Below are 19399 nucleotides of genomic sequence, written 5' to 3'. Positions count from 1 at the left end.
ACGATATATTATATATTGAAACCAATAAAATCATTTTTTGGAATTACTCTAGATGACTATTTCTAGCGCAGACAAGCCGTTTCCCGCTATTGTGCTTATCTGCTCCTCGCTCACCACACACTTGAACCCAAAAAGGTCCTAAATCGCAGCTTTTGATGCCGCTACTTCGCTGATGCAGTAGAAATTCACTTCTTCGCCACGTCCGAAAACACCAGAAACGCACATTTGGATCCGCTCGTTCACCTCGCCCAGGCATCTGAGCTGGACCGCGCTGGCGTAGCAGAAGCTACGGAGCAGGCAGCCGAATTTTCCGAATTCGGCAGCGCTCGGGACCACGAAACTCAGTGGGTCATCTGCGTTGAAAACCAGGAAAAGCGTCGCCGAGACGGAGCCAGAAACGAGTCGCGAGAGCGCAATTTGGGAAGGCTGTCCGCGAGAATCGAATAGGATGCAGCACGTGACGACGTTGTCGAATTGTGTGTTTCTGGCGCTCTCAGGTGCTGCTCGTTTTGCTGCCGGCTTACTGGAATTTCGCGGCGGTTTCTACTGCAGAATCTCATCAAACATGTTTTCAGACTGTTGCAGATTCTGTTATATCAGTTGCAATTTCTGCTTCTTTTACTGCTTCTAGAGCTTGATTTGGAAGAAATTCGACTCTGCAAAGAACGGTAAATCGTCTTTTTGGGTCTATGCTTTTAACGGTTTTTGGTGCGGCTGGTTGAGTGATTTCTACTCTACGAATTCTTCGTATTAAGGCTGCTTGCTGGGCACTTTTTTCACCTTTCTTACGTTGTTAAAATACTGAATCACAAACTGTTCGTTCACAACACTAGGCTGTTCTGTGATCTTAACTTTGTGGGTACGATCAAGTTTACGGTTATTAATTGAATAATTTTACTTAAATTCATCCAAATCTGCTAAATTTACGATATTTTTCTGCTTCTTGAGGCTGTTTAATTTTTGCTTATAAGTGTCAATTTTGGCACCAATTTGCTCCTGGTGCACCTCTAATATGTGCTCAATCTGCTGCTTTTCGCTCACAAACCCGAACCCTTCAAGTTAGCACTACTTGAAGGGGCAGCTGATGTGCGCACTGCTAATATGCTCTACGAGATCCTGCATTCCAGCCCAGTAAGAGTCGTCCACCTAGTAGTTTCTGCAGAGGTCGCAACGGTAGTGGATAGTTTGATAGTGTGATTTTAATGCTTCGCTGTCATAAAAAGTCTCACCACATAGAATACATTTCGGGTGGCTGGCTATGTGCTTCCCCAATTAGGGACGCGCAAACAACGGTTGGTCAATTAGGAACATAGGTCTAAATTTGATGCATATTTTGCAGAAACTGAGATTATGAGTTTATGTCACATGATTTAGAAGTTCGGCTTACGAGGCTGGCTAGAAGTCGCATTTCGGGCATTTTGGTAGGCTTAGCGATGCTAGATAAGGAGTCACTGAGCTGTGGATAAAGGCGGAAAGTGTAGAGTCAAATTTAATATTTTTAAGGTGTTTCAGCTTGGTGAAGTCTTCTACCGGTAGTGGGGCTGGGCACAGGCAGACTTGAGGATTAACCTACGAACAAATGAGACACTTATTCTTTTTTGACAAATTATTCTCTATTTCGTAACATTTTACGCAGCAAGAATGCTGGCAGTCGGTGTATGCTATGTATTTGCAGTTTTCGTAGCAAATAAGACAAGGAGGCATTTTCAATATATATGTACTATATATTTAATAATTCGTAATTCGGCAAGTCAAATGTAAACAATCATCTGTCCATAAGTTATTTTATCACAGATAACTTAGGGATCATTACAGTAAAATTCATCCATAAGAAATATACTTTCGATGTATTCCGAAGTTTAAAATATAGAATTTAGAGACGCTTTAGATTATATAAAATTATCATATGATTAAATTTATTTTTAGCTACTAATACCTTAAGATTTGCATATAATGCTACACAATAGTAGACACTTTGCTAAATCCTATATAGATGAAAAACTTTTTATTATTAATAGTTAGAATGGATCCTCAAGTTTTATCTTGAGACCTGTATAAAATAATAAAATTATTGAGTTGCATTCTGATAATTGTCTACTACAGAGTAATAGGCAAATTAATTTTGGAATTATTAATACAATAAACTTGTCAAGAAATCAATCTATTACGCTTACTAGTTCTAAACTATTCGCATCTAGCTAGTTTAAATAATATTAAATGAATATTTGTGCATCAGCTTGCTTTTCTAAAAATCGTAAGCTTGAGGAAGTATAGTAATATTTAATATCTAGCATAGACAAAGATATTCAAGAAGAAATAGATAAAATTGGGTCTGAACTCGATTAGTCAGTGTCTGAATTTGTTGATTTAATAGGAAACTAATTTCCAGGATATTGTGTACTAACTGGAAATATTATTTAACCACTCAAAGATAAGGTAAGTGAGATAAATTTTAGAGAGTTCTCGAATTATGATGCTTTTTTAGTAGCATTTTTAGCTGAAGAAGATGATATTTGATATTTAATCAGAATCAAAAGTGATTATCTTAGATAGATACTTTTTTCTTGAAATCAAGCATTAGTTCATCTAGATTTATTTAAGAAAGTTATTAAATATTAAATGAATCTTCGTGGATTGAGTGATTCTACGATATATTAGATTATTCTGTCTCCTATATTGAATTACTGTAAGATTATGGTTATTTTTATTATCTGTTAATTTGACATGAGCATATTCCCATTTTAAATTATGCATATATTATATAAAGCAACATAAAAAATAATGAATCGCATGCATTCTATCACTCATATAGTTGGGCGTGAATAGCAAGTTCGAACATAGAAATCTGATTAATTTAGTATATAATAAGAATAACTTAATTAAATGCTAGATTTCTTGCATACAGATTACTTAGAGCGGCATTAGCGATAATCCATTATGAAATAAAAGGAGCAACGATAGAAAAATGCATAAAAATTAACTTAATCACCTTTATTAAGAGGTAAATATCGTGGTTTCTCAGCTAATTCGTTAAAGCAATAATCATCTTTTAGTAATCTTAATTATGCAAACTATGAAAGTAAGTAGGAGTAATAGGTAGAGATTGCTTAAAAGTTACGCCCTCCTTATAATAAAGATAACAACAATCAATTCAAAAACTAGTATATTTAGTCATATACAGGCTTTAAACCTTTTTAAATTAAGCAAAGTCCTTGTAGAAACTAAATTAGCAGAAAAGAATAGGTAATTGTGTCGGCTGATAAAATTTTCAGAGATATGAGCGAATAGTATCGAAATCAACACAATATAAGAAATTGGGATTAGTGAAAGTTTATATATCTTTTATAATAGTAAATAAGGTTTAAAAATAAACAAATCAAAATGACTATTTATCTTGCAGGTGGATGCTTTTGGGGGGTCCAAGAGGTTTTTAGAGAAATGAAAGGCGTCACATCAACAAGTACAGGCTATGCTAACTCTAATATTGATAATCCGAAGTATAAGCAGGTTTGTTAAGGTACTACTGGGGCATCAGAAGCCATACAAATCAATTATAACCCATCTATTGTTTCATTACAACAAATTTTAGATGTATATTTTACCATTATTGATCCTACAATCTTAAACAGATAGGGAAATGATAGAGGAACTTAGTACAGAACTGGTATTTACTGGGTGACTGAAGATGACGCTAAAACAATCGAGCAAAAAATTAATTCTGTCCAAGAAGATTATTCAGAAGCCAAGATTGTTGTTGAAGTCATGAAATTGGAAAATTACTTTATCGCAGAAGATTATCATTAAAACTATTTAAAAAATAATCCATCTGGATATTGCCATATTGATATTGCTAAGCATAAATAATGATGATTTTTATTATTAAGGTATATAAACTTTATTAAGCCTGTTTTTATTATACAATATTTTATCATATAATATTTATATAATTATAAATGTCATTTAATGAATTGATTACTATTCTTCAGGAACTAGGATCTGTACTTAAATATCATCCTAAAGCATATGAAGAATTCTCTGAAATTTAATCATAATCACTTAAAGAGTGTTAGGAACTTGTATCAATGACATAAAAAGAGTCTAAAAAATTAAAATTAGAATCGGAGATATTATAGGCGAAAAGCTAGATATTATAGCTGGAATTGATACCTGTGAGATAAAATATTGCAAATTTAGAGCAGGAAAATTCGATAATACGATAACAGATAGACAAAATTCAAAAGATGCGAGCAATTACTTAGTTGATGATATAGGGTGGTTAAGACGTAAAGGATGACTTTTTTAATTTTTTATGGAGAGAGTGAGTAAGAATTTATATTTATAATTTAATTTTAGATAAGGCTTTTTAAAACTAGGTGTGTCTATAGTATTGGACTTATTATATAAAAATATAATTAATATTAATAATGAACATTAAATTGACTTCATAAGGAGGTGCAGAATGGGTATTGTTGACACTTCCAGAGTATCAGATTGTTCTATTAGAAGATAGAAGAGATGATTAAAATATTAATATAATTGACGAGAAGAATGTGTTGATTAATCCAGAGATTTTAGCTGAAATTAAATAATATTTGAAATAATCAACAAGTAATAGAAGATGAGTCATTTTTAATTTTATTTCCTAGTTTCCCTTAATACATCATATTCATCAAAAATTTCTTCCTATAAAATTTATTCTAATACTTATTCTAATGTGATAAATCCAATAACTTTAAATTCTTTGTCTGAAACAACTGCTCCCATATGAGCAGATCCTTTCTGAAATTCATGTAAAACATCTATTAATGATAATTATTCAGGTAGTAAAGGGACTTACGATCGTATATCTAGACTTCTAAGGTCAATTGAAACTAAAGGGGAATACTTAATAAGTTATTTAGTTAATAAAACTCCAACTATATTGTTTCTATCTCTTAAATAAATAGGAACTCGAGAATATCCATTTTCGTAAATCTCAGAAAAGGTACTAGATTCTATTATTTTGTTATAATCTAGCATATACATTTAGTCTAAAGGTGTATATATATCTTTGGCTACCTTTTCATGTATTTTTAATATTCCACACACAACAGAGACCTCATCATAAGTTAATTTCTCTTATTATTATTCAGCCTACTAAAGTTCTTTTTACAATTATTATTCTATAAATGATACTCTATTAATTGAACTGCGAGCTGCTTGGCAAATAAAAAGATCTTTATCTTCATCTCTGGATGCAATTTATGGTTAATGTGTTCCTTCATGAAATTCTTCCATAGAATGGATAGCTATTAATTGAACTAACTCCTCACGGGAGTATTTTTCATGATCTTCTTTCCCTAGGATTAGATCCAAAATTCTTGCGAGAGGATAGCTAAGTATGAAAGTTTAAAATATTATAAACCATACAAAAGGAGCAAAAATACCACATAATTCCATTTTATACTTTGTCATAAGACCCTGTGGTATTATTTCACAAAAAATAACAACAACAATAGTTGATATGATAATTGTCCCAGTAAATCCAATAATTCTTTCTAATAGTATAGGCATGAGCTCCATACACAGAGCATTTCCAAGTAGTATAACTACAATGATCATATGCCTGTCATTAACTAAGGGGATAAGCAGTTTTGCCTATCGCGTTTATCTCTGATTTCCAGTTTCTAACTGGTCTTTTAACTTAATTGGATCAATTGATAACATACCTAAATTTAAGCCCGAACACAGTGCACCGCCAAGCAATAGCAAAACGCTAACAGATATATTAACTGCTTTACTCACCATCTGAACACTATATATTATTATATATAGATATATAATACACTAAACGTAATGTTTCAATCCGCTTAACATTATTATTCATAATTTAAGATATCCCGTTCAATACCCCTCTACCCAAATGTCCCACCCGCTATTCCAGCGCTTTGAGCTCGCAAAATCGCCAGAAGCCCTGAAACTTATGTAATCAACGAAACTTCTGCTCCTGGGATGTGGCGCTGTCGGCGGTATGGCGCTGGAAACACTCGCCCGCTCGGGAGTTCAGTTCTTCGTTCTGGTAGATTTTGACCGCTTCGAACCGTCGAACACGAACCGCCAGGTGCTAGCTACGCAGGAAACAATGGGTTAGTAAAAGGCAGAGGTCGCGAGGCTCCGCGTAGAATCGATCAACCCGGATGCGAAATGCGTCGCCGTTAACGAGAAAGTCAACGGCGCCCGCGTCCTTGAGCTCATCAAGTAGCATGAGATCCAGATCGTTGTGGACTGCATTGACCTGTTCGTGCAGAAAACTGAGATAATCCAGGCCTGCCTAGACGCTAAGATGCCCATCGTCTCCAGCATGGGCGCCGCCAGGAAGCACGACCCGAGCAAAATAAACGTAGTGCAGCTCGACCAAATCCGCTGCTGTGCGCTTGCGAAGCGCGTGAAGTCCAAAATCGAGCTGGATGGAAGGGACTGCAAGGATGCTGTTTGCGTGCTGAGTCTTGAGAAGCCAGCGCCTCACCCGAAGGACGCAGACGGTGTCAAAATGAGCCTGCCCAGCTATGCCGTGATGACGAGCATGTTCGGTATTTGGGTTGGCTACGCTGCTATTGAGAGGATTATCGGAGGTAAGTTTATTGTCTCGAAACTGAAATGAGGGTAAGTTATCACTTTGGGATTTTCCCAGTAATTTCATGAAATTTCGCCCTAAAATTATCAATTTAGCTCTCCTCACCTTCTTTGATTGCCTGAACAACTTCCTCGCGGAGTTGCTGCAAGCTTTTTACGCACTCTTATGGTTTGAGCTAATTCATCATTTTTATAAAATAAATTATAGTATATATGATTATCATAATTATTAGTTTGTAGATTGAAAATGATTACCATTGAGGAAATCCAAGAAAGTATCTCTTAACTTAAAGTAGTTAAACCAGATTCCCTAATATAATTGATAAATCCTAAAGATTAACAACATTTTGTAAACTTACTACTTAAAAACGAAAATGTTTTTTGGCCATATTTAATATTTGGATATCAATTTGAATACCCTGTTTACGATTTTCTACCTAAAAATATAGTAGAGCAAGAGTAGCCTGCTCAATTTTCCTAGGTTAAATCACCAGTTCCAAAATTTGCAGTTTAGGTTATGACGCAGTAAACAGTAAGTTCTAATTTTACGGGGCCCCGTTCAGAAGACCCTGTATATGCCTCATATTTTACTGACATCAAAAATGGTAAATCTCGTAATTTTGTTTAGGCAAAGCTCAAGGCTGCAACTGGGAAGGATCCTGAATTTTTGAACTTCCCAGATTTACCGGCTGATGAGTGACAGTGGAAATATCAATAGTTCACTTAAAATCATCCTAGACGATCGAGTTATTGGACGAAAGCGGTATTTATGAGATTGTAGACTTTCTATCAGACACGTTTGAAAAATCATTTAGAATTGAAGGAATCGACTGAGGTGAGCTGCGTTGTAGAAATTCAGCATCCGGTATCGGCTAGTCGTCAGTGCTGATAATTAATGGAATAAGACTGATATGCGGTTCAATTGAAAATTCCACCTCTATCTGGGGTTCAACCACGGGTTCCACCTCCATCTGTGGTTCAGCTACTGGTTCCACCTCTATCTGGGGTTCAGCTACTGGTTCCACCTCCATCTGGGGTTCAGCTACGGGTTCCACCTCCATCTGGGGTTCAACCACGGGTTCCACCTCCATCTGGGGTTCAGCTACTGGTTCCACCTCCATCTGGGGTTCAGCTACTGGTTCCACCTCCATCTGGGGTTCAACCACGGGTTCCACCTCCATCTGGGGTTCAGCTACTGGTTCCACCTCCATCTGGGGTTCAGCTACTGGTTCCACCTCCATCTGGGGTTCAGCTACTGGTTCCACCTCCATCTGGGGTTCAACCACGGGTTCCACCTCCATCTGTGGTTCAGCTACTGGTTCCACCTCTATCTGGGGTTCAGCTACTGGTTCCACCTCCATCTGGGGTTCAACCACGGGTTCCACCTCCATCTGGGGTTCAGCTACTGGTTCCACCTCCATCTGGGGTTCAGCTACTGGTTCCACCTCCATCTGGGGTTCAGCTACTGGTTCCACCTCCATCTGGGGTTCAACCACGGGTTCCACCTCCATCTGGGGTTCAACCACGGGTTCCACCTCCATCTGGGGTTCAACCACGGGTTCCACCTCCATCTGGGGTTCAGCTACTGGTTCCACCTCCATCTGGGGTTCAGCTACTGGTTCCACCTCCATCTGGGGTTCAACCACGGGTTCCACCTCCATCTGGGGTTCAGCTACTGGTTCCACCTCCATCTGGGGTTCAGCTACTGGTTCCACCTCCATCTTGGGTTATATATCTAACTCATCATTTATAGCTAGTTACATTATCATTTCAGGTGCTGACAAAGATACTATTTCCAATTCATTACCAATATCTTAATCTATACTTAACTATAAAACAGATAGGTTTTCATTTTGAGAATTTTACAGTGGAATAGTTTATTACTCTACTATATTTGTATCATTAACAGCAGTGATAGGGGCACTTGAAGTTTTATTAATCTCGAGTTCTAAACTTTTGATATATTATTTTTACTTTCCTAAATCACTTTCTAAATACTATATTCCAACACTATATTCCGTTAACATCATTTTACTCATCTATAAAGTCTCTAAGTGATTTTTGTTAGTAACCTATTAAGTCTATAATACACCTTATAATTCTAAATTATTACTTTTAACATTTTTGATTTCTTCTTTGTATTTTTAAACTTCTCCTTTTAACTCTTTCACATGATCTCTAACCATTCCTATTTATTTTTCTTTCATATTGTATAAACTTTCTTTTTCGGTTAGTAATCCTCTTAAGCGAAGTATTTCTTCGCTTTGCTAAACTAATTTAGCTTCAGATTACTCTATATGCTCATTTTATTAATTCAACTAGAAGTAAATTTTTTATTCATTATCTTATAGTTTGTTTAGTTATGTAGTAGATGTTAACAATTCTTACTCTAAAATGGTGTTTTTGCTTGTTAAATTACTAACCTAGCTTTTTAATTGCAAAATTTCAACTTATCTAACCCCGACTCTTTCCTCTAACTAAATAACTTCCTCTGTAAGCTATGCTTTCTCTTAAGTTAACTAATAAATTTATTTATTCAAAGGAGGAATTTGCACTTCTAGCTGATATTTTCCTGCAACTAAATAGTTATTCTCCTATTTTAAAACAACTAGTTAATTTTCAATTTAACCTAGATATTCTGTTTTCTTTTATACTGAAATAACATCTATCTGACCATCTGCCAGCTATTTTTACAGCTGGTTTTTTAGTTCTAATAATTTAAGAAATTCAGAACGCAAGCGATCGTGAGATTAAGTTAGCGCTATAATATCTCCTTCTTATCTTTTACTACGTTTCTGAGCTAAAAATAGTTTTCTTTCTGCTTCTTCAGCCCTAATGCCGACAGGTTGAGCCATTTTATGTTCTAATGCATCTATTTGCTATATAAGACTCTGAATTTCTAAATTTGCTTAATTTAATGCTTTTAATAACTAGTCATTTGATTAAGTAACGTTTTATTCATTTCTTTTTGACCTCCATGATTAGGAAAGCGACAGATCCATTAGAGCGGTGACTTCGTATTTTAGTATTATATAATATATAAAGTTACATACTTTAATAGATAAGGAAAGATATATTAAATAGTATGAGAGTTATTAATAGTGAATACATATGTTTAAATTATCAGATGCTGAAAACGAAACTTATAGTGAATAAGTAAGCATAACATTATTTTTCTGTCAATTACAGTTATTAATCTTTAATTTTTCTACCAACGTAAATTATTTGACTTTCGGACTTAAAATATCTTGTAGAAAAATTAGAAAATAAACCAAATACAGTATTAAGCATAGCCGGGAAGTGATGGTTCGGGTACTCACACAGCCAGCTCCTCGACGATTTCGGCGGTTTTGGTAATCGTTAATGTGTCCTGCTCGAAGGTCACCACAGTGGCCCAACCCAGCGTTGTAAGCGCACCCTGCACGGCACCGCACATGATACTATCTGGCTTGATACTATTAAGATGTCTTGGGAGCACCATCTCTGCTGTAATGGGATTACTCTTGATAGAGATCACCATTACCGTCTGTGTCGCACTGAGCAGGGATATGCCATCTTCACCTGAAGATACGTCCTTTATAGAACTTGAAAACTATGTCAAGAAATATCGCATGGCGAGAGCAATACCGTTTCCAGCATTTTCGAAACTACGACAGCTAGTAGGGACCTGTGACAGGAAAATCTCGACAAGTCTGGCGCCGAGTCCCTCTCCCATGATCGTCAGCTGCTAGTTGATCTCTTGAACATCTTGTAAGTTGGCGACAGTCTGCTGGAGTACTGCACCGAGAATTATTGAGGGAATCGAACCATTCATTTTGGCTTTGGAATGGAGGATCTTGCGTCGTTAGCGCTACTGGAGATAAACCGAATGTCCCCTTAGATCTTAGCCACGTTGCCCCATTTTTCAGGGAGTATCGCAACCGTGCAAAAGGGTCTCATACATCTCATCCAGCAGATCGGGTCGCTACCACATGCGCTGCACCAGTAGGTAGCGTTCATCGAGTAGCTGAAGCTAGCGAACGAGAAGAACGTTAATGCAGCACTGGAGTGGAAGAAACATGCCAACCACACAGAGAGAGCATGTGGTACCCTGTATGCGCAGAACGTAGAATTGAAGGTCCAGGTTCGCGCACTGAAATAGGAGCTAACCCTGTCCACCGCGGCATAGATGACATAATAGAGCGAGATACCTCCAGAGAACGTACTACTGTAATCGTAATAGTAGGCTGTTAGCCATATCGGGCTTAACCTCTCCAACTCCCTCGAAATTAGTATCGAGCCAGAAGAGACAGAGGAAGTAACCCAAATAATAACAATCACTCGAAAGTCTCCCCTTATGGCACATCACTCACCAAAGTTAATAGACGCACCATAGCTATTGACAAACAGCATTATTTAAGGGGACGACGGGAACAGTATAGTTTGCTTCTTAAATGAGAACCTAGCGCACGCGAAGCCTGACTATAGTGATCACTCCGACACAGATTATGGTACAGTGGTTCTGTTCAACGAACCTATGTATGGATAACACCTGGAGGACTTCTGATTTTCCAGATCTTGTAAAAACTAGAAACCCTAGCGAGCATAATTTTATCCAATGATCACGACCTCCTCGAAACCCTTTATCACATCCTACGGGGAAATAATTGTAGTTTCTCTAGTGATTTCAGTGATTATTAACATACAAAGCCTCAAAGGTGGCTTCATTTGCGACGTTACCATTGTATAATATATCGTTATTAAACCGCGCAAGGGCGTACGTGGTAGCACAATACTTGGTAGTATGTGTTCTTGATCAGTGCTAATTATAAACATATAGGAACAAAATAATATTGGTCCGAATATTCTAGGACAGATTTCGAGTAACGTGGCTATCATAAGGAGTTTTAACATTATGTGGGTTAGTAATATATTTATATCATAATATAACCGATTCTAACTATAATTATTTTAATGAACTTAAGTTCGGATGATTCTAGCCAAGAGTAGGAAGCACCACAATCTTTTGACTTAGCTTCTGAAGCACCAGTAGTACCAAACCCGTTGGTTTCTTTGCAGTCTCCACCAGCGATTAATTTAAATGAGTCATCTTCTGATACAGTCATTACTGCACCTTTACCGCCACCAATTATTCCACTTCCACCGCCACCAATTGAGATAACAATATAACCTCCAGTTACTTTGCCTTAAATTCCACTGCCAGTTCAACCACGACGCCTCGTTGATCCGATTCGAGAACGAAAACCATCTCCTAAACGCTGGGGTCTTGCATATACTGAGATTTAAGAGACACGATTAGCTCTCTAGGATCATTCGTCGACAGTTTTTCCAACCTCCTACATTAAAGTAAAAGCATTTAGCTTAGGGATGCGAGATCCAAGTGATTAAGTATTAAATCAAGCCAGCTTTGTTGTATAGGGTGTAGTTGAGTCTCTTTTATTAGGTATTTAAAGTGGAGATGTGACAGCTAAGGCGCTTCATACTTAAAAAGAGAAGCTAGGTATTTAAACTACAGAGGATTTTTTGCTCTACTGCATTAGCAATGGGCTGGTAAACGGAAAATGATAATTCACATATTTGAAACTTTCACTAGCCAATTTCTTTTTTAAAAAATGTAAAAATATAACTATTCCTTTTCTTTTAAACCTATAATTCTTAATCATAATTAAGTTATCGCTTTTATCTGTCAGTTATCATTGAGCATGTAATATTTCCTAAAGATGGCAAAAAAGATCGTTAAAATGATTAACTGTTAGCTAATGTACACTCTTATTTTATATAATTTCTCATTGTGTGGTCTTATTTATAAGTCTTTGTTTAAAATTAACTGAATGGGCGTAAAAACTCCAGCTAACTAAGCTTTTCTTAAGTATTCATTTAACCTATTTTAATTATTTTATATTTATATATTAAGTTTATATAGTTAAATATAATATTTTAATAATATATCATACTTATAACCAATTTAAATGACTGAAAGTATCATTTTTAAAGGCTACATTCACGAGTGGTTGAAATAGTAAAAATTGTTTCTTAAAGATAAAGAAACCAGGTTAAATGATATTCTTTCGTATGAATGTGAGTAATATGTGAAAGATGATTTAATTTAAATAACAATTGCCAGAGAAACATTACTATTAAGGTCTAAACGTGTTGGAGTCACAACAAGCGATTTTTAAATAATTAAATAGATAGGTAAAGGGTCATATTCTATAGTTTATTTAGTATTACATATTTAGACAGGAAAAATTTATGCGATGAAGGTTATATCTAAATAAAAAATATCAAATCCTTAAGATGGTGTTAGAATTCGAACCGAGCGTACAGTCATGCTTAATTTTTAATCACCATTTGTTGTGAAATTATATTATGCATTTTAAACAGACAATGACTTATATTTTGTTATGGATTATGCTTCAGGATCTGATTTCAGTAATTTATTAGATTAATGTGGTGCTTTACCACTTTCATGGACTAGATTCTATTTTGCAGAAATGTTATCAGGTGTATTAACTTTACATGGAACTGATGTCTCTAAAATTTTAAACTTTAATCAGGTTGAGTTTATTAAGCAATTACATTCAGCATAGTCATTTACAGATGATCCTAACTCTTGTGTTTCCACTACCAAGTCAGATTCAAATAGATCATATGTTCATGAAATTGAGTAAATTCGTAAATCAAGACTTAGTCAAGCTGCGTTTGACTCTGAAAGTTATATTATAGACAGAAAAAATAATCTCGCACTAACATTTTGTGATATTGCAGATTCTTAAAGTTAGGTTAGTGATATTATAGAAGAAGATGCTAGTAATAAATAATAACTTGAGTTTAGTACAATTATTAATAACTAATAGTCATTTATTCATAGAGATTTAAAGCCATAAAATTTTCTGCTTAGTGATACTGGACATGTTATGTTAGCTGATTTTGGTTTTGCAAAAGAACTTATAGAGACTAACTAATCTGAGTAAAGTATTTATTATTTTGATGAGGGCACGAATAATATAGTAGGAAGCTTAAATTATATGTCACCAGAATAATTTAGATAGAATATATATGGTAAATTTATAGATTTTTGGGCGTTGGGGTGTATTTTATACGAAATGCTTACTGGGGAATAAGCTGTTAATGCTGAAACTTAAGAACAGCTTATTTAAAATCTAACACTAAATACTTATTAAAGTTTTATACCTGCCTAATTAGATATACCTGATGACGCTTATGATTTGATTACATAATTACTAAGTTCGCCAGATAAGAGACTTGGAAGATCTTTTAATTTAGAATAATTGCTAACACATAAATTTTTCACACTAGGAGTTCCTTTACATGATATAATTAATTTCTAGAATAATAGCATAAAATTAATAGTTCAATAATAGTAAGCGAATAGTCCACATATTTATGATGATGTACCTATTATACCATATTATAATTTATTAATGAATATTTAACCTCCATGGAAACCTACTGCCGATCCTGACTTTGAAACCATCACAACAACTGTAAAATCTGGTTAAATCTCTATTAACGCAGAATGTATGAGATCTAATAGATAAGGATCTACACTAAATATGGTCTAAAAATACATTGATGAAGACGAGCTGGATATATCTGAATCTAGTAATGATTTTGTTAAAAGCATTTATGACGATAAAGACTAGTTTCAAGTAGAGAAAATTTCATAATTTAAACTTAATATATGTGCAGCATAAATATAGTAATCAATTCCTATAAAATAATAAACAAGCTTCGTTGGATTAGATTATACAGGATTAGCTTGGGATGATGCGTAAGACACAACTCCAAGATTGCATATATTTGATAAAAAAATAAATATAGAAGAATAGTGACTATTTATTTGAATTATCATTTTCCGTTTACCAGCCCATTGCTAATGCAGTAGAGCAAAAAATCCTCTGTAGTTTAAATACCTAGCTTCTCTTTTTAAGTATGAAGCGCCTTAGCTGTCACATCTCCACTTTAAATACCTAATAAAAGAGACTCAACTACACCCTATACAACAAAGCTGGCTTGATTTAATACTTAATCACTTGGATCTCGCATCCCTAAGCTAAATGCTTTTACTTTAATGTAGGAGGTTGGAAAAACTGTCGACGAATGATCCTAGAGAGCTAATCGTGTCTCTTAAATCTCAGTATATGCAAGACCCCAGCGTTTAGGAGATGGTTTTCGTTCTCGAATCGGATCAACGAGGCGTCGTGGTTGAACTGGCAGTGGAATTTAAGGCAAAGTAACTGGAGGTTATATTGTTATCTCAATTGGTGGCGGTGGAAGTGGAATAATTGGTGGCGGTAAAGGTGCAGTAATGACTGTATCAGAAGATGACTCATTTAAATTAATCGCTGGTGGAGACTGCAAAGAAACCAACGGGTTTGGTACTACTGGTGCTTCAGAAGCTAAGTCAAAAGATTGTGGTGCTTCCTACTCTTGGCTAGAATCATCCGAACTTAAGTTCATTAAAATAATTATAGTTAGAATCGGTTATATTATGATATAAATATATTACTAACCCACATAATGTTAAAACTCCTTATGATAGCCACGTTACTCGAAATCTGTCCTAGAATATTCGGACCAATATTATTTTGTTCCTATATGTTTATAATTAGCACTGATCAAGAACACATACTACCAAGTATTGTGCTACCACGTACGCCCTTGCGCGGTTTAATAACGATATATTATACAATGGTAACGTCGCAAATGAAGCCACCTTTGAGGCTTTGTATGTTAATAATCACTGAAATCACTAGAGAAACTACAATTATTTCCCCGTAGGATGTGATAAAGGGTTTCGAGGAGGTCGTGATCATTGGATAAAATTATGCTCGCTAGGGTTTCTAGTTTTTACAAGATCTGGAAAATCAGAAGTCCTCCAGGTGTTATCCATACATAGGTTCGTTGAACAGAACCACTGTACCATAATCTGTGTCGGAGTGATCACTATAGTCAGGCTTCGCGTGCGCTAGGTTCTCATTTAAGAAGCAAACTATACTGTTCCCGTCGTCCCCTTAAATAATGCTGTTTGTCAATAGCTATGGTGCGTCTATTAACTTTGGTGAGTGATGTGCCATAAGGGGAGACTTTCGAGTGATTGTTATTATTTGGGTTACTTCCTCTGTCTCTTCTGGCTCGATACTAATTTCGAGGGAGTTGGAGAGGTTAAGCCCGATATGGCTAACAGCCTACTATTACGATTACAGTAGTACGTTCTCTGGAGGTATCTCGCTCTATTATGTCATCTATGCCGCGGTGGACAGGGTTAGCTCCTATTTCAGTGCGCGAACCTGGACCTTCAATTCTACGTTCTGCGCATACAGGGTACCACATGCTCTCTCTGTGTGGTTGGCATGTTTCTTCCACTCCAGTGCTGCATTAACGTTCTTCTCGTTCGCTAGCTTCAGCTACTCGATGAACGCTACCTACTGGTGCAGCGCATGTGGTAGCGACCCGATCTGCTGGATGAGATGTATGAGACCCTTTTGCACGGTTGCGATACTCCCTGAAAAATGGGGCAACGTGGCTAAGATCTAAGGGGACATTCGGTTTATCTCCAGTAGCGCTAACGACGCAAGATCCTCCATTCCAAAGCCAAAATGAATGGTTCGATTCCCTCAATAATTCTCGGTGCAGTACTCCAGCAGACTGTCGCCAACTTACAAGATGTTCAAGAGATCAACTAGCAGCTGACGATCATGGGAGAGGGACTCGGCGCCAGACTTGTCGAGATTTTCCTGTCACAGGTCCCTACTAGCTGTCGTAGTTTCGAAAATGCTGGAAACGGTATTGCTCTCGCCATGCGATATTTCTTGACATAGTTTTCAAGTTCTATAAAGGACGTATCTTCAGGTGAAGATGGCATATCCCTGCTCAGTGCGACACAGACGGTAATGGTGATCTCTATCAAGAGTAATCCCATTACAGCAGAGATGGTGCTCCCAAGACATCTTAATAGTATCAAGCCAGATAGTATCATGTGCGGTGCCGTGCAGGGTGCGCTTACAACGCTGGGTTGGGCCACTGTGGTGACCTTCGAGCAGGACACATTAACGATTACCAAAACCGCCGAAATCGTCGAGGAGCTGGCCGTGTGAGTACCCGAACCATCACTTCCCAGCTATGTCCAACACAGAGCTAGTTCTTTTTACATCTATTATCCATGAACTATCCTTCTATATAATTGAACTTGTTGCACTCCATCCGACAGCTTTTAATGCTCCTGAAATTGCCCCTGGAATAACAGTGGAATAACATAGACCCGTAAGTTAATTTGGAACTTTAACAAAAGACTCAAAAGGATTCTCTTCTAGTTTAATTTAATACGATAATTCTTCCTACGAAGAAACAATGCAACTAACACCTAATATAAATGACAAATACTATACTACTCCATCAGATGTTTATATAAATTATTTACATTAAGGTAAATCCTAGTTATTTAGTAAAACCATTGTAAAATAATAATCCGCCATTTTTTCACCCATCTATTAACCTAACTTATGTAATATCTTAGTTGTCTCCACAGGATCTTATACATCTTCTAAAATTTATGAAACGATAGCTCCATAAAACAAAGATGTAAATTAATCCATTTTATAAATTTATAAATCTTATATATATTTTAAGTTATAATTTTTTATTTATAAAAATATATGAATAATTCTTATTTATTATAATACTATTAAAATGATGAATCCGCAAAAATAGCTAACATAGCGTCCACAATAAGTTTTAAGTCCTATTTCAAGAACGGGGACTAAAGCTATGCAACCAAAACCCATATAGCAAGTTATAAAATAAATTCCTATGTCAGTTAATGTATAGTCTTAAATAAAAGTCTCAAGAAAATCATAAAAATCGCAAAATGAAATAGATATGTCTTCATAATAGAATTCAAAAGAATCACCAAAAACAAGTTGTCTTGAACTCAAAAATCCTTTAGATGTAAGCTATATTCCATATGAAAATAATGATTCTTTGTTTTCGGTCCAATAAAAAAATATCCCAAAAACATAAAATCTATTTGAAAGTGATATAAACTTATATGTTAGCTAAGATCAGACGTTGTAGTTTATTGAGCCTAAAGATAAGAAAAAAGTTGATGACGAATAAAATTTTAAAAAATTAACGGAGCTAATTGGAGCCCCAAAGTGGAAAGCTATGTAGAAGACAAATAAAATTGGTATTCTAAATTCTTTATACACAGATAACTCAAAAAATCGATCACCAATGCATTCCAAATATGGTTAAATTAAAAAGTGAATATGTTTATATTTAACTCACCTCTATAAGAATATAATTATAGAACATAATACATTCCTTTTCTATTAAAATGAATGAAATAGCTGAAATGGAATCAATGGCTTTGTAGTCTATATTTTATGAAACATTTGATTTGTATGAAGAAGATAGCATAAAATTTACATACGAATCTAATTTCTATAATTGTAAATTTGATTATAATATCACGTTTACACCTTAATATCCTAATGAGCCTCTCATTATCGAAATTTAACCCGTTGGCTTGAATGATGGTCTCACAAAATCTTTGATACATAGATTGCTATCTTTATAATATTAATTTCTTAATGATGTTTAGGGCTATATTTATTAACTAGTATCCTCTGTTGATGAGGATAACTTTGTTCCAGAAATGTCAGAGGATTCAGAATAATCACAAGAAGATTAATAAGTTGAAATTAACCACGGATTAATGCCTGGAAAACCATGTACAAAAGAAGCATATAATGAATGGTTTTCGTTATACGTTAAGGAGCATTAGATAACGCTCATTGAAGAGGATATGTGGTAACATCAAATTCATCCCCGTTTAACTGGATATGAGATCTGGAAGGAAAAAGAATCTGAATAGATTATCGAGGATTGATTTTTAATATTTTTAATATAGCATTTATTCATAGTTTGGGTGAAATTTGCATGTTAGTGTTAGCTAAACTATTAGAAATTTTTCCATCAAAATAAGTTTAACCTATGCACGCTACTTATTTTAGGATAATTTTTAGTTTTGTTAACAACAGCAGAATGCTAATGTTTGTTTAATATTTCTGTGAAACTAGTGTTAGATTACTAATATTTTGTCAATAAAAACTACCTCAAGCTTATACAATTTTATGAAGTAGCATAATATATAAATATATTATTAAACTGTAACTAGTATTAAGTATTTTAAAAAACAGTTTTCAAAATAAAACCAGTTTCTTCTAAATTAATTTACCAGAGCGTGCTAATTCAGATAAAAATTTATTTATTTATCAATATAGTTAAACTAAATTATTATTAATTATTATTATATTTCTCTTTTTAAAATGATAAACACAATAAATCACGTGAAATTATTCAAAGGTCGGAACCTTGTGACCAAACTAAATCTTAACAGTGTAAATATAAGCTCGAAAGATATATAAAATTCATTTTTAACCGCTAGGACTCCTCAAAAGAAAGAATTGCTGGTAGACTTATTTCCTGATATTAAAGAATAAAAACTTGAGGTTTCATACACGTATAATCTATCAGAAATTAATGATGAAATTTTAGAAGAATCTAAATTTGTTAATAAACTTAATGTTTTATAACATAAACTGCATAAATAATCAATATTTATAAAGGAAATAACTTTGTAGACTGAAAAAATAGATTAAGAATATTTATTAATTTAAAAGAAGATGAAAAAATTAAACTAAATGATGAAAGATTCTTAGGCAGATATAAATTTTTATTATAGTATGCGATATTGAGTGAT

General features: G+C 35.0%; 24 protein-coding genes across 24 annotated transcripts; 15 read left to right on the top strand and 9 right to left on the bottom strand. All coding sequences in view use genetic code 6, as the record gives it.

Moving 5' to 3' along the window:
- Nucleotides 1-30: 30 nt before the first annotated feature.
- On the bottom strand, nucleotides 31-1704 carry SS50377_20995 (RING Zn-finger domain-containing protein; the record flags this gene model as incomplete). Its single annotated transcript, XM_067904932.1, has 1 exon — nucleotides 31-1704. The coding sequence occupies one exon, from the start codon at nucleotides 1702-1704 to the stop codon at nucleotides 31-33; it is 1674 nt and encodes a 557-aa protein (XP_067768414.1).
- A 513-nt stretch (nucleotides 1705-2217) lies between these two features.
- SS50377_20994 (uncharacterized protein) lies at nucleotides 2218-2517 on the top strand (the record flags this gene model as incomplete). The annotated part of the gene is made up of 1 exon (XM_067904931.1): nucleotides 2218-2517. One exon carries the CDS (start codon nucleotides 2218-2220, stop codon nucleotides 2515-2517), a length of 300 nt encoding a protein of 99 aa, XP_067768413.1.
- Nucleotides 2518-2619: 102 nt separating this feature from the next.
- On the top strand, nucleotides 2620-3327 carry SS50377_20993 (uncharacterized protein; the record flags this gene model as incomplete). Its single annotated transcript, XM_067904930.1, has 1 exon — nucleotides 2620-3327. One exon carries the CDS (start codon nucleotides 2620-2622, stop codon nucleotides 3325-3327), a length of 708 nt encoding a protein of 235 aa, XP_067768412.1.
- Nucleotides 3328-3381: 54 nt separating this feature from the next.
- SS50377_20992 (Peptide methionine sulfoxide reductase MsrA) lies at nucleotides 3382-3867 on the top strand (the record flags this gene model as incomplete). Its single annotated transcript, XM_067904929.1, has 1 exon — nucleotides 3382-3867. One exon carries the CDS (start codon nucleotides 3382-3384, stop codon nucleotides 3865-3867), a length of 486 nt encoding a protein of 161 aa, XP_067768411.1.
- An 86-nt stretch (nucleotides 3868-3953) lies between these two features.
- Nucleotides 3954-4322, top strand: SS50377_20991 (uncharacterized protein; the record flags this gene model as incomplete). The annotated part of the gene is made up of 1 exon (XM_067904928.1): nucleotides 3954-4322. One exon carries the CDS (start codon nucleotides 3954-3956, stop codon nucleotides 4320-4322), a length of 369 nt encoding a protein of 122 aa, XP_067768410.1.
- A 102-nt stretch (nucleotides 4323-4424) lies between these two features.
- SS50377_20990 (uncharacterized protein) lies at nucleotides 4425-4622 on the top strand (the record flags this gene model as incomplete). Its single annotated transcript, XM_067904927.1, has 1 exon — nucleotides 4425-4622. The coding sequence occupies one exon, from the start codon at nucleotides 4425-4427 to the stop codon at nucleotides 4620-4622; it is 198 nt and encodes a 65-aa protein (XP_067768409.1).
- Nucleotide 4623: 1 nt separating this feature from the next.
- On the bottom strand, nucleotides 4624-5787 carry SS50377_20989 (Transmembrane domain-containing protein; the record flags this gene model as incomplete). The annotated part of the gene is made up of 1 exon (XM_067904926.1): nucleotides 4624-5787. One exon carries the CDS (start codon nucleotides 5785-5787, stop codon nucleotides 4624-4626), a length of 1164 nt encoding a protein of 387 aa, XP_067768408.1.
- A 115-nt stretch (nucleotides 5788-5902) lies between these two features.
- SS50377_20988 (Molybdopterin biosynthesis MoeB protein) lies at nucleotides 5903-6640 on the top strand (the record flags this gene model as incomplete). The annotated part of the gene is made up of 1 exon (XM_067904925.1): nucleotides 5903-6640. One exon carries the CDS (start codon nucleotides 5903-5905, stop codon nucleotides 6638-6640), a length of 738 nt encoding a protein of 245 aa, XP_067768407.1.
- Nucleotides 6641-6859: 219 nt separating this feature from the next.
- SS50377_20987 (uncharacterized protein) lies at nucleotides 6860-7312 on the top strand (the record flags this gene model as incomplete). Its single annotated transcript, XM_067904924.1, has 1 exon — nucleotides 6860-7312. The coding sequence occupies one exon, from the start codon at nucleotides 6860-6862 to the stop codon at nucleotides 7310-7312; it is 453 nt and encodes a 150-aa protein (XP_067768406.1).
- A 19-nt stretch (nucleotides 7313-7331) lies between these two features.
- SS50377_20986 (uncharacterized protein) lies at nucleotides 7332-9614 on the bottom strand (the record flags this gene model as incomplete). The annotated part of the gene is made up of 1 exon (XM_067904923.1): nucleotides 7332-9614. One exon carries the CDS (start codon nucleotides 9612-9614, stop codon nucleotides 7332-7334), a length of 2283 nt encoding a protein of 760 aa, XP_067768405.1.
- Nucleotides 9615-9928: 314 nt separating this feature from the next.
- On the bottom strand, nucleotides 9929-10513 carry SS50377_20985 (Trafficking protein particle complex subunit 3; the record flags this gene model as incomplete). Its single annotated transcript, XM_067904922.1, has 1 exon — nucleotides 9929-10513. One exon carries the CDS (start codon nucleotides 10511-10513, stop codon nucleotides 9929-9931), a length of 585 nt encoding a protein of 194 aa, XP_067768404.1.
- A 3-nt stretch (nucleotides 10514-10516) lies between these two features.
- SS50377_20984 (uncharacterized protein) lies at nucleotides 10517-10957 on the bottom strand (the record flags this gene model as incomplete). Its single annotated transcript, XM_067904921.1, has 1 exon — nucleotides 10517-10957. One exon carries the CDS (start codon nucleotides 10955-10957, stop codon nucleotides 10517-10519), a length of 441 nt encoding a protein of 146 aa, XP_067768403.1.
- A 125-nt stretch (nucleotides 10958-11082) lies between these two features.
- On the bottom strand, nucleotides 11083-11505 carry SS50377_20983 (uncharacterized protein; the record flags this gene model as incomplete). Its single annotated transcript, XM_067904920.1, has 1 exon — nucleotides 11083-11505. The coding sequence occupies one exon, from the start codon at nucleotides 11503-11505 to the stop codon at nucleotides 11083-11085; it is 423 nt and encodes a 140-aa protein (XP_067768402.1).
- A 60-nt stretch (nucleotides 11506-11565) lies between these two features.
- Nucleotides 11566-12177, top strand: SS50377_20982 (uncharacterized protein; the record flags this gene model as incomplete). The annotated part of the gene is made up of 1 exon (XM_067904919.1): nucleotides 11566-12177. One exon carries the CDS (start codon nucleotides 11566-11568, stop codon nucleotides 12175-12177), a length of 612 nt encoding a protein of 203 aa, XP_067768401.1.
- A 21-nt stretch (nucleotides 12178-12198) lies between these two features.
- On the bottom strand, nucleotides 12199-12489 carry SS50377_20981 (uncharacterized protein; the record flags this gene model as incomplete). Its single annotated transcript, XM_067904918.1, has 1 exon — nucleotides 12199-12489. The coding sequence occupies one exon, from the start codon at nucleotides 12487-12489 to the stop codon at nucleotides 12199-12201; it is 291 nt and encodes a 96-aa protein (XP_067768400.1).
- Nucleotides 12490-12581: 92 nt separating this feature from the next.
- Nucleotides 12582-14468, top strand: SS50377_20980 (Kinase, AGC NDR; the record flags this gene model as incomplete). The annotated part of the gene is made up of 1 exon (XM_067904917.1): nucleotides 12582-14468. The coding sequence occupies one exon, from the start codon at nucleotides 12582-12584 to the stop codon at nucleotides 14466-14468; it is 1887 nt and encodes a 628-aa protein (XP_067768399.1).
- Nucleotides 14469-14484: 16 nt separating this feature from the next.
- Nucleotides 14485-15096, bottom strand: SS50377_20979 (uncharacterized protein; the record flags this gene model as incomplete). The annotated part of the gene is made up of 1 exon (XM_067904916.1): nucleotides 14485-15096. The coding sequence occupies one exon, from the start codon at nucleotides 15094-15096 to the stop codon at nucleotides 14485-14487; it is 612 nt and encodes a 203-aa protein (XP_067768398.1).
- A 60-nt stretch (nucleotides 15097-15156) lies between these two features.
- Nucleotides 15157-15579, top strand: SS50377_20978 (uncharacterized protein; the record flags this gene model as incomplete). Its single annotated transcript, XM_067904915.1, has 1 exon — nucleotides 15157-15579. One exon carries the CDS (start codon nucleotides 15157-15159, stop codon nucleotides 15577-15579), a length of 423 nt encoding a protein of 140 aa, XP_067768397.1.
- A 125-nt stretch (nucleotides 15580-15704) lies between these two features.
- SS50377_20977 (uncharacterized protein) lies at nucleotides 15705-16145 on the top strand (the record flags this gene model as incomplete). The annotated part of the gene is made up of 1 exon (XM_067904914.1): nucleotides 15705-16145. One exon carries the CDS (start codon nucleotides 15705-15707, stop codon nucleotides 16143-16145), a length of 441 nt encoding a protein of 146 aa, XP_067768396.1.
- Nucleotides 16146-16235: 90 nt separating this feature from the next.
- SS50377_20976 (Trafficking protein particle complex subunit 3) lies at nucleotides 16236-16733 on the top strand (the record flags this gene model as incomplete). Its single annotated transcript, XM_067904913.1, has 1 exon — nucleotides 16236-16733. The coding sequence occupies one exon, from the start codon at nucleotides 16236-16238 to the stop codon at nucleotides 16731-16733; it is 498 nt and encodes a 165-aa protein (XP_067768395.1).
- Nucleotides 16734-16745: 12 nt separating this feature from the next.
- SS50377_20975 (Bet3-like protein) lies at nucleotides 16746-17231 on the bottom strand (the record flags this gene model as incomplete). Its single annotated transcript, XM_067904912.1, has 1 exon — nucleotides 16746-17231. The coding sequence occupies one exon, from the start codon at nucleotides 17229-17231 to the stop codon at nucleotides 16746-16748; it is 486 nt and encodes a 161-aa protein (XP_067768394.1).
- A 94-nt stretch (nucleotides 17232-17325) lies between these two features.
- On the top strand, nucleotides 17326-17901 carry SS50377_20974 (uncharacterized protein; the record flags this gene model as incomplete). Its single annotated transcript, XM_067904911.1, has 1 exon — nucleotides 17326-17901. One exon carries the CDS (start codon nucleotides 17326-17328, stop codon nucleotides 17899-17901), a length of 576 nt encoding a protein of 191 aa, XP_067768393.1.
- A 70-nt stretch (nucleotides 17902-17971) lies between these two features.
- SS50377_20973 (RWD domain-containing protein) lies at nucleotides 17972-18526 on the top strand (the record flags this gene model as incomplete). The annotated part of the gene is made up of 1 exon (XM_067904910.1): nucleotides 17972-18526. One exon carries the CDS (start codon nucleotides 17972-17974, stop codon nucleotides 18524-18526), a length of 555 nt encoding a protein of 184 aa, XP_067768392.1.
- A 244-nt stretch (nucleotides 18527-18770) lies between these two features.
- SS50377_20972 (uncharacterized protein) lies at nucleotides 18771-19394 on the top strand (the record flags this gene model as incomplete). The annotated part of the gene is made up of 1 exon (XM_067904909.1): nucleotides 18771-19394. One exon carries the CDS (start codon nucleotides 18771-18773, stop codon nucleotides 19392-19394), a length of 624 nt encoding a protein of 207 aa, XP_067768391.1.
- Between the last annotated feature and the right edge of the window lie 5 nt (nucleotides 19395-19399).

Source organism: Spironucleus salmonicida, chromosome 1 (genome assembly GCF_000497125.1).
Source record: "Spironucleus salmonicida strain ATCC 50377 chromosome 1, whole genome shotgun sequence".
Classification (NCBI taxonomy): Eukaryota; Fornicata; order Diplomonadida; family Hexamitidae; genus Spironucleus; species Spironucleus salmonicida.
The sequence above is the reverse complement of the archived record's forward strand: the minus strand, read 5'-3'. Positions and strand labels throughout refer to the sequence as shown.